Source organism: Hyalella azteca, unplaced genomic scaffold (assembly GCF_000764305.2).
Source record: "Hyalella azteca isolate HAZT.00-mixed unplaced genomic scaffold, Hazt_2.0.2 contig16293, whole genome shotgun sequence".
NCBI classification, from domain to species: domain Eukaryota; kingdom Metazoa; phylum Arthropoda; class Malacostraca; order Amphipoda; family Hyalellidae; genus Hyalella; species Hyalella azteca.
In genome coordinates, this window is record NW_025946118.1 from 26114 (window position 1) to 38324 (window position 12211).

The 12211-nt window shown below is 35.5% G+C and overlaps 1 protein-coding gene across 1 annotated transcript in view; it reads right to left on the bottom strand.

Annotated features, from left to right (window-relative positions):
* Nucleotides 1-11122, bottom strand: part of LOC108682383 (aquaporin-10-like) — a 34100-nt gene extending 22978 nt beyond the window's left edge. Inside the window, exon 1 of the mRNA XM_018171538.2 lies at nt 10667-11122. Within this exon, the coding sequence (XP_018027027.1) occupies nt 10667-10771 (105 nt within the window). The 5' untranslated portion in view covers nt 10772-11122. The remainder of the gene's footprint in view (nt 1-10666) is intronic.
* Nucleotides 11123-12211: the final 1089 nt, after the last annotated feature.

A 12211-nucleotide genomic window follows, 5' to 3' on the forward strand; every position in this document is an offset into this window, starting at 1 on the left:
TAATTTATTCTGGAGTCGATCACTACAAACGTATTAATCAAGTTATATATCTGCCATTACCATTATACTATTTTGAGTATCCAGCCTCATTCAGTAAATGACTCCCGGTCAACACAGACGCCTGCCAGCAGATAATAATCATTTTACACATCGCTTAATATATTTTTATCGCTCCCGTGTCCCGCTTTATCTTCAAGTGGTCTGTTCTATCGAACATGGACCTCAACCGTAGCGTCAATACACTTGCAACAAAATATTATGATTATGTGTAAATTTGATTTTTTAATTTTAATTTGAAAGGCCCAATATCATCATATTTCTGTTGCCCTTCTAAAAATCAATTCCTTAGTAAAGTTATCTTTTCACATGTGCAATACAATGACAGTAATGGGAATAAGGTGAAGATTTTTTGGCTTTTTCATGTGTAATATCATCGATGTTTACACCTTGCGGCCAAGTGTTGCTAGGCGCAATGCGTAAATATAAAAAATTCAACCTGATACGGAAATTGGTTCATCAAACAAATTTGATAACAACAGATAAAAGCACGCTTAATGGGTCATATTATCCCCATTTTGATTGTCCATTATGATCAGTCTCAAATTATCGCGACAGCTGAGACGTCCATTATCTCTCGGTGAGATAAAGTGTGCAATGATCGACACACATTCTCGCTTTATCTTGTTTATGGGAGATAGCACGACCAGATTCTTATTTCGAATGTGTTAATTAATCCAATCAGCTCAATGTTCATTTGTAATATGTGTCAATAGACCTCTAACAGTTCAAAGACACGCTTCAATTTCTAATTTGTTGCAATCGATGTCACATCAGTACATCTGTTTTCAATTTTCGATTTGAGGCAATCGACCTCATAGATTACAGATATCAGGTGACATTTTTATCCTCTAAATACAGCTCAACGTCCTAGTTTTCCTTTGTGCGAAAGCACAGCTTCATTTCAATTATCCCCGGCTTTCAATTAGCCCGGCTTATTCTACTGCGCAAAAGATTAAGAAATTCGAAGAAATGCAATCAGTGTCATTATAAAAATAATAAGATTGATCGGCCAAGGTTTATACTTTGTTTGCATTTCTTGCACTGCATTTATTGATTACGTTTGCATAACAAGAGGAAGTAAATAAATAAAAAAATTCTAAAATGAGACATTTGCTGAGAATTTAAGTATTATTTTCTGGAAGGCGGTTTTCCCTCCAGGGTTCGGGTCCTCACAAACCCTGACAGTCTTTCCTCACTGGCAGGATGATTAATGATCAAGATCTAGGAAAGTATAGCGAAGAGAAAATAAATTTTCCTGTTTTGCACTAAAGGGTTGAAGCTTAATTATGATTGTAAGCAGGTGTGTGTATTATGTTCCAAGCTTAAATTCACCTTTGAAACACGTTGCAGACAACTTATGTTACTGCTTAGCTACTCTCGATGAGACTGATGAATGAAACTGTGTTGTATTTTTCCACTAACTCCAGCACAAACATTAGAATCCAGAAAACCCTTTTAAATCGCGAAAAATGTATTATTAATTACATAAATACTTGGATATTGATTATTTGTTTGGGGTGATTCCCCAGTTTTGAAACGATAATAAAGAAAACGTATGATAAGCTGGTACCGGTATAAGACCTAAGCTACACTGCACTGGGCAACAATGCATGCGCGGACGCTAAGCAATATCGAGGACTAGCGAAGAGCGTGCGAACGCCGGAACAATGTTCGCGAACGTTCAGTGCGTAAGCCGCTCGCAGGTGCGGCGTAAGTGATGCCTTCTTCATGGCGTAAGAATGTATACTCCAGGAAACATTTGGCTCACCGGTGTTTCTTGCGTGCATCTCCGCCTGAGTTATGTATAACTTGACCGGTTTTGTCTGGTACGCACCATCCGGGTACGGTTGGGATTTTAACGTTCGTTTTAGTAACAAAAATTTTGCTGTCAAGCCAAGGGAGGAGTTAAATATTTTCATTATATGATAATCTACTTTCAATAGGAAATGCGACGAGATCGACTCGAGTGAAGGCAATTGTCAACTTTTTATAGCTTGTGCCGGGACTGGTCCAACGATTTTTTTTTCCATTTGTGGCGGTGAACTTAATTAACCGGATATTAGCGACGAAAGTATTTGAACTTTGGTAGCGGCATGAGAGAAAGTCATCCCGTGCATTAATTGTTCATTATCAACAGAAACGTGTATGTTACCTCGCAAACTTTGTCCCGCAGAAGAATAGCAATCGTGCTCACGCTCTCATGGCACAGCCCTTAAAGCTCAAAAGCAAATTTGCTTTTGTTTTGGTAAAAATCGTCGTCTTTCATCAAAAATTATTATGATATTATTATAAGACATTCTCCTAAGTTATTATTATATAATAGAATGTGTAACGAAAATAAAGATATTTTATAATCATTAGAATCAGATAATCGAAAACTTTTGTATACCTGAACAGCTAAAAAATTAAGCTTTATTTATTTGATGTATATTATAGAAAAGAGTCGATAAATCTACGAGACTTGAGTTATCAAAGAAGGTATATATTTCAACGTCACGTGACCTGTCATAGGTAGACGTAAAGACGATCATTGACGCATGATCACTGCTATCATGATCCGATAATCTCAGTAGCATACCACAAGATTTAAATTGCATCATGACAATTTTTCTGGATAATTAACCCTAGATTATAGGAAAAAACTGAACCGACAGCTTACCTTACATCGCGAGTAATTTAGAACAAACTATTATATTAGGTTTACTTAAGATGATGAATGATCAGCATTAAGGATATGAACGACAAATTAATTCATGGAACACTTTAAATTTGTTGGCAGAGTGATTTAAAATAATCAATGGAGTATTTCAAATAAAATCTATGTCTGTTCATTATATTATTATTTTTCAAGACCACACCGACAGAACGATGGAGCTTGCTGTAATCCCAACTTTTTTAATCCCAAGTCTTGCGTAATCCCAATTTCCTTTCGATGTAAGGTTTCCGATATCTTCAAAACAAAGAAATCAAGAAGAAAATTATCGTTCATCTAAACTCTAAAGCCTCAATCAGCGGTGCAATTTATTAGAGATAATAATTATTATTTATAACGCAAGGAAATCGTCGTTTTCCTATACAGCTACAAATCGTAATTGATTCACATGTTATCGACTCTCGGAATCCTACCACCACCAAATTCAAACGGAACAAATTTCAATTAGAAAATTGTTTTACGCATACACTTTGATTTCTTCAACATGCGTAGCTTGAAAGCAACAGAAGTAAATTGGCAGCTGAAATTTTCTGATATTTGCTGACCAAGATTTTATCGCCGTCTGCCAGCACGATTGTGGTCCCGGAGATACGGTAACCTCGGCGACAGACACGCAGCGAAAAAAACGAGTCCGAAAAAGGCAAGGAAATGAATTTAAATTCATTGTTTTATATAATGCATTTTTGCACGCAACTTTTTCTTTCGTATAAAAACGAAATAACGGAATAATTATCTCCAGATAATTTTAATAGGATCGCTATGTTAGGAAATACATTGAGGGGAACCTCAAATGTTCTCGAAAATTTTAAATTCCACTTACATACAAGTGAAAATTTGTTTTCCCAAGCATGCCATATCCTTCGGGACATGGATGGAGCTACAGAATGTTGATAGGCTTCAGTAAATAAAATAGCGAGTCATTTAGTTTTCAATGCATCAAAATTTTTGTATTGCGAATGTTAATTGAAATTATACCACTCTTAGCGCGTCAACAACCATAACATAAACGTTAAATTTTTATAATCCTATACCTCTAGAGAAGATGGTCGACTTTATGACACTTTGATCGATTCATTTTTGTGCAATTCGTAATGAAAGTTCTAATTAATTTTCCCTGTTATTGATAACCCCTTTATTTCCGTTTTGACAATACAAAGACAATATCTGCCATAGCTCTCGATAATCTTTCGATCAAATATAGATGGAAGCTACACAGTTGCTTTGTATGGCAGGACAAAAAGTATGGCAAGACAAATCATAATAATTCCCTGTAGGCTGTAGCCCATCCTATGTTCACCCACTGTCCATGGCCGTACAAAATTTTTCTTAATCTGAATCATAAAGATAGCATGACAAACCACCACAATTACCCTAGATACTAGCGTCATTAGGACATGGTGTTTTGTTCTACGTTTCTAGCGGAAGCGATTACGCATGTGAACAGTTATCTCCCGCCCCTACGAATCATTCGAATGCCGCGGCATCCGCAAACTTTGTGCGTAATGCGTAACCCTCACACGCACGGATCTGGGCGATCTTCGTGTCACGCACGAGAGATAAGGGATACAAAATTCATGAAACACCAAATATAAAATTTAACTCTAGGAAACTATGACTGTTGACATTCATTTATAAATATATTTATTATGAATGAATAGAACAACTTCAGCTCCCCAAAATTCAACATTAATGCTTGAATTTTTTCGCGAGAGAAAGGGAATTTAGTGGCAAGCCCACCAATTAAGCTACTCAACGCCTTAATTTCAATTATACAAAATTTTCAACAAATTCTCAAGTAATTCCATGTCTTATTAACATGCCTTAATTATGGAATGTTTGCTGTTAAAATAAATAATTGAAGATTGTAAAAATAGTATAGCGGGCGCAAAACGGTCTAACAATATTTCATTTAATTGCTCTTAAAAAGACAGTAAAGTAAAGTGTTAGCACTTGTTTCAAGTTCTCTGCACCTGCGGTAGTTCGCCATCAAAATCATTAATATGCCATTTGGAGAGGGGAGACAAGGAGTGCAGCCATTATTTGAAGGATTTCTGATTCTGCATTCCCGGATTTGAAGGACTTCTGCTTCCTATCTAGAGTCCTGCGGAACTATTGTCATATTCTTGGTTATTACTTATTGGTACTAGCCAAAGCGCGCATAAGCTTTAAGGTCTCCGTTAATGTTTTGATGCAGTATTGAGATATTTGTTAAAATTTTCAGTGTTCAAATTTATCTAGACGGTAAAAGAAGTAAAATTATGGAATGAATGCCTCGGTACTTAGTCGACAAAGGTTAATTTCCTAGCATTATTATGAGATGAGACAGCAAAATGAAGGTAATAAATAATTTGGATATCATGACTGGATAGAAAACAACGTAAGTTTCTACCAATGATTAGCTTACGGGCTAATATTCAGCAACAGCTTCAAGATCTCTTACAGAGTCCCACATTAATCAAGTTTAGCACTCGAATATAAACGGAAAATACAACGAGTAAAAAAATTCTTCGCGTTCCGGACAAAACCAGCTGACGAAATGTTGCCCAGCTGCCCTTTAATATCTTTCATCACAAACTGCAAGTCATTGGAAGGCACGTAGCGCTTTTGTAAGCAAGACAACGCGGCCAGCTTTTCGGTCGATTTTTTTTTCTCATCTTGTCAAAAGTCCATCGTGGCTAACAAAAAAAATAATTAATCACTAAATTCGTCAAGCCTATGTCGTCTATGCAGGTTATCACAGATTGCCTCGGATGAACAACAATTCGAATAAAGTGGAGGAGATAGTTAAGCAAGAATCTTTTGTAGAGAGTCTAATCATTTCAAAGAAATATCAATGGCCATGAAGTAATATTTATAACTGAAAATCATATATAATTGGATTCAGGATTCTATATATACGATAATATAATATGTAATTGTTATTCATCCATTCAATTTTTTGTTTTTTTTTTCCTCATAACTTTTGCGAAGAAATGGACTTATAGCGCCTTGCAATTTGTACCAAACTTCGAGGCTTCTATTATTGTCAATGCTCGAAAATTGTCGGGCTTGTTTTGAGGTTGTTTTAACTAGGAAGCTAAATTCTGCAAAAATAGAAAAATAAACATAAATTGAATTGACATCATAAATAATGTCAAAGTTAAAATTAATGTTAAACATAAAGTTCAAGCAGGACTAATTCATAAAATAATTTTAAAAATTTGGTTAAGTTCATTTCTCTAGCAATGATGACAAAAATTGCTAAAACAGCGCCCGATAATGCAAACGAAATTGCAAAACTCTCTAAATAGATTTTGACATGAAGGAGATATCTGGCGGTCACTTTTTTTTTTATTTATTTCAAGTCACTGTAATATATAGGTCCTAATCCTGAATGACTATAGAGCAAGTTACGGGACAAAGTGACAAATATAAAAGTTTAACGAGTGCTTTTTTTTTCAATTCAAATCGGCATGGGTTGTTTTTAATGGCCGACACTATATGTTTTAAGAACATGCATACAAATGACAATATTAGCTAAATTATCTAATTGGTAATTGAGATGTTTCAAGAATTTGCATTTTAACGACTATGAACATTCATTTGTGGCCTGCGAACTAACGACTGCAATTCCTAACAAGTGTCAGCCCTCGAACTTCAAAATTAACACTGATTAAACCTTCTCGACATAGCAGTCAAATTTACAAAACAATTCAATGCAAGAAATAATTTGCAATGAAGTCAGAAACTGCGAATAAGAAATTTCGCATGAAAATCACGCTGAATAATATACATATGAAAATTCAATGCATAACACAAATGAAAAGAAGATGAAGTGTATACCACAAAAAAAGGATAAGCAAAGTAAACTGTATTGTGTTTACCGCAGGACTCTAAGCAAAGACTGGAAGTTAGCAGCAACAGAAAGCTTTGTGATTTAGGAGCATCACGATCTGTTCTTTTGATGCCATTACAATTGCATCATGCTTGGATTTTTTTTTTAATTTCCCGTTGTATGAAGTTTTATTTCATTGTTTAAAAGCAACAAAAACGGCAAGCAAATTCGCCGTTTCTTCAATGTAAACTTGATGTTTGAAAGCTGTAATTTCACTTATAAGGTATTTTTTCGTTATTGCAATCATTTTTCTTGTGACTATTGATTCAATTCATAGTTTAATAAAAAATACTGCCAATACATACATATAATAAAAACATAAAAAATAGACAATTTCTTTTATATATATTTAAAAACTAGCCAATAATGAATATAAGTGATGATTTTTTCTTTCTAATACCGCACAACCCCATGATTAACGTGTACAAGACACGACTTGCGAATATTCATTGTGCAGACATTTTTGCGGTCGCGGAGCAAATGCTGACGCTAGGGTTCTTGCGGTCATTTACATCACTTTTCAGTGAATAATATGTCCAAAGAATTATATCAGGATACTTGATTCGTTGGCTGAATTTACATTTACCCAAGTGAATTGATAATTTTATGTATATTCTATTTACAAAATACGCTGTACAAACCCAATTTTAATCTGTAAGAATATTTCCAAATAAGCGACCAAACCATACAAGTGACATATCGAATATACTAAAATGTTATGAAATTGAGAAAACTCGTAGCATTCTAAAATTCTAACATAACATGTTAGACAGCAGCAAGAAGGAGAGATTTCTGTCTCCAAGAGGGTAGATGGTTAAAAACAGCGGCATGTGATTTATATGCTGATAACATCGATTTCGCTATATAATTGATTGGACAAAAATATTGCTTCTATATTCAAGCAAATATTTATTTAAAGCAGACCTGGCCCAAGTTTTCGCCTTTAAAATTAAAAGGTAGGATATTTCGAACTCCTCAGAGAAGTGTTGCGAATACGATGATTCAGATTCTCTTCTAGTAGCAATAACCGGTGTTGCTTCAACAACGCTTTCGTTCCTGGTAAACATTACAGTCGATATATCACCGCGAACATTTTTTTGAAAGTAGTTGCGTGACGATTCACTGCATATGACAATACAACGATGGATAAATATAACACGTGTTATGCAGCCATAAATGTGCAGCTGATTTTGTTCGAATTGAAGCGGAACCGGTTATCGACTCCGCAATCACACGTTACCTAATTTTGCGGTTTGGCTAATTTTCTTCATTGTTAGGAGACATTGTGTTCGCATAGATGCGTGTACTTTCTAGACCAGAGAAATTCACAAGTTTGTAGTAACAGCGGCTGAATAATCATACAAAATTTGTATACATGAACTCCATTGAAGCTTGTAATCATTGCATTTAGCCTACACAACTACAGATCTTCGTTATTTATGTTAATTTGAGCGATCGATTAGCGCCCGATAATTAATCAGTTGCGCTTTAGACTCTGATGCAAAGCCTGTGACGACTTTGGCAATTAGATAAAAGATTTAGAATTTATTTTGAAACATTAGTTTGAAAACGAATGGCACCCGAATTGATTTCAAGAGGCATGTTACCAAACCTCGTATTGGAGTCCAAAAATTAACGAATGAAAACTAACTCGCAACAAATAGGAATTACAATAACAACAGCGATATATTCACCATCACATCAGCAGCAACTCGGATTTGCTGTCACTAAATAAGCCACGGAAGTTAGCGAGGGAACGGTCTTAATTAAATAGACAACCTCCGGTATTCAAAAACTTTACACAAGTTTATCAATAACAAAGTTTCAGGCTCAAGAGGCTCAAGCAGTGACAGCACTAAAGGCTCAGGCAATGACAGCGCTAAAGGCTCAAGCAATGACAGCGCTAAAGGCTCAAGCAGTGACAGCACTATAGGCTCAAGCAATGACAGCACTAAAGGCTCAAGCAATGACAGCAGTAAAGGCTCAAGCAATTACAGCACTAAAGGCTCAAGCAGTGACAGCAGTAAATTACAGAGGCTTTGACCCAGGATGTTCAGCTCTCACCAGCAAGACCCTCAAGAAGATGAATCCGACCCCCGAATAATTATTTCCATTTCAGGAGCTCGCGATGTCAAGCGCGTAGAAATCGACCCCTTCAGTAGCCGCGGAGCAAGTTTTTTGCTGCATATAAAAACTGTGAGAAGCGGACCAGGCATAACGGGGAACGCGCGTTTCTCCATGCGATTATCGATTCATAAACACCTCATAAAATTCATAAAAGCCATACTCCCAATAACCCCCATACTAACAATAACCCCCATGCTACCAATAATCCCCATACTCTCAACAACCCCCATACTCTCAATAACCCCTAAAACCGAATTACTCATCTACATTTCAAACATAATCAAGGCATTTATACGATAATTCATATCCAAGACATTTTCTGTGGATCGTACAAGAAAACACGTTAAATATTCAATGCATCACATACATCAGATTCGTGGCTAATGCCGATTAACCTTTAATTATTGTTAACGTTCGTTGAATATTGAATTCACTATAACATCTTCGCCGCTACTTAATAATTTCGAATCGAATATTCACTGTAACTATCACCAAATTTTAACGACGGAGACGACAAATTGTTCGAAAATTTCAAAGAGCGTGACAAGAATATTTTGTCATGGCAGCCATTAGATGCCACGCTTCTTGTATAAATAGGAACTGACCGGCATTGTTCTGCACGCTTCACAGCCTCTGCTGAGAAGACAACTCTGCATAGTCAGACCGTCTATAGTCAGGTAAATACAGTGGAAAAATTTACAAAAACTTTAATGTCTCCAACTTAGCATTGATGACAATGGAAACATATTAAATCGTGTTTATCTCATAAATTCTCTATTCGTGCAATTTTCGCACATGCAGCCATGTATGTTATCGCTTTTTATGCTGTCATCTCTTCATTTATTTACAGGAATGGTCTCGTAGTCTTTGATTTCAAAAATCGCCTGACTGAACGAAGAAGGCCGCCGTTTCACTATAAATTTGCAATATTACTAATCTACAATCTCATGCATGATTTTTGTTGTACATTTCCGTTGAATGATCCACACTCGCACGCCTGCTCCTACGCTCGTGTCATTGTTTAAAATAATTGGAACAATTTTACACTGTACATTCATCCGCGATGAATCATTGCAGAGTATTTATTGCATTGAGTATAAGGGAGAGCACCACATTTAGCTTAGACAATTTGAATTCAAGTTATTACACAGTACCCGAAAATTTCCCAGATAGCACATAATAAACTGTGATCATCCAGATATTTTATAACAGAAAGTAAAATTCAGTCCACGACAGAGTTATACTTATTTCACGTAGCTTCGTCTTGGCAAGAATGACAATCATTTCGCTTGGGCAGCCTGTGTACTAAGGAATACTTATGGGTAATAAAGAATGGGGGGTAATAAAATCATAGACTAATTCTAAATCTCGAAAGTGTCATGCCCAAAAAGTTAACTCAGCTCAGGCGCATGAGCTGAATTAAGGTACAAAAAGTTAATGCAGCTCAGCCTTGTGAGCTGAATTAAGTTATAAAAATTTAATTCAGCTCAGAACAGTAAATCGTAGGAATAAAAAAACGTTGCGTAATTGATGAATAGGGCAGCAAAATTTAAATTACGATAATAATCAATTATACAAGAAAAATAGAATATCTGCATATTAAGGAAATACTTATGGGTAATAAAGAATGGGGTAATAAAATCATAGGATAATTATAAATCTCGGGGATGTCATACCCAAAAAGTTAATGCAGCTCAAACGTATGAGCTGAATTAAGTTATAAAAAGTTAATTCAGATCAGAGCAGTAAATCGTAGGAATAAAAAAAAAACGTTACGTAATTGGTGAATACAGAGAGGGCAGCAAAATTTAAATTACGATAATAATCAATTATACAAGAAAAATAGAATATATCTCAATCAAAACTATGAAAAATTAAAAATATATACTCACCACGAGCACGAATGTTCCGATCAATTCAGCGAGGAACTCGCGAATAGCTTCGTTCTTGATCGCCGCCACCGCGCTGAACTTTTCCATCACGCCAAAAGTCGTCATGTTGATCAGTTGAATGATCCAGTGAATGTGATCAGTTGAATGATACGGCGAATGTGATCAGTTGAATGATTCGATTAATGTGACCACGAAAAGGGAACGGATCTAAGCAGTTCCGTTTTTAAGTACTAAAAAATGAGCAACTCAAATTAAAAACAAATAAATATTTTCAAATCTCTCCTATTAAGTTCAATTGCTGCACAGTTCATGTATTGTATTGTGTCCTCAAATAAAATAAAAATTTTTCTGGCCTCGTATAGTTAGGCTTGCAGTAAATAACGTTGTATTTTTAAATAGATTAAGTCTCGGCAATGAAAAAAAAATGCTGCCAGAAAGATAAAGCTTTTAAAAGTTATGCGTTCACGCACCTGGAAGCAAAATTAAAGTGCAATGTTAATTATAAAAATGCAGTTTAAATCAAGGTAATTAGTTAAAAATTAACATAATTAAATTCACAGTGTTCCTAACAGGAAATTTCCCATGGCGCCTGATACTTTGTTTCGGCTACATATAAACAATTCAAAGTCGAATACAAATATTAAAGGTTAAACAAATCCTGCTAAACCAGAACCGAGAAAATGAAATCAAAGGATCGATAAAGTAATGAGACCAATAACAAATTCCTTCATAACACATTCACGAAGCCCCTTGAAAAAAAATGAAGCAAAGTTCAGTACAAAATGAGATTCAGCAGTGTAGCACCCTGTGTCCTTCTCAAATATTGTTATAAAGTAAAATGATCGCTCTTATTAGACCTCATTATTTATAATGCAATAAAACCAAGTGAAAGAAGAGATCTCAACAAGAGATTCTGTAAGAGCACGTAAAAGTAACGGTAAAGTGATCAAGCGAAGGCGTCAGCAACTTACAAGCATTTGACCGTTAGAACTCTCGTTGAATGAATGGGCAGTAAATTTTGTAAATTTGTTTTCATAAACATGAAGACTTGGAAGTTTAGCGAAAGGTGTTTTATGAGCAGAAATATCAGTTCAAAAGACACCTCAGGATGGATCAGCAAATTCTTTAATAATTTTAAGTATAACGAGTCAACTTCGGATTAATCGATAGCTTGAATCCTACATAAAAAATATCATTGGTTATGTTCTGCTTCAAAATTTGCAGTTCACAATCCCTACGGAGGGTTGATTTTTTCAAGATTTGATTCAGACAATAAAAACCGCGGCGCATCAAAAATTTTCATAGCTTTTCAGACATATAATAACATGCCTGCATCGTCAGTCGTAAAGTTCTTTGAATATACGCAGCCCTCAACGCCTTTTATGAGGCCAAAGTGCGTCACTGATGAAAATTGTGCGTCAAGTGTCAAGTATCACAAAATTATATGTGAAAGTGGCAGAGAATTGCATATGACTTTCAATAACTTGTATATTGAATGAATAAGCTTAATAATCTAGAAGACGGCGGTGGCACAGCCAAGGAGTT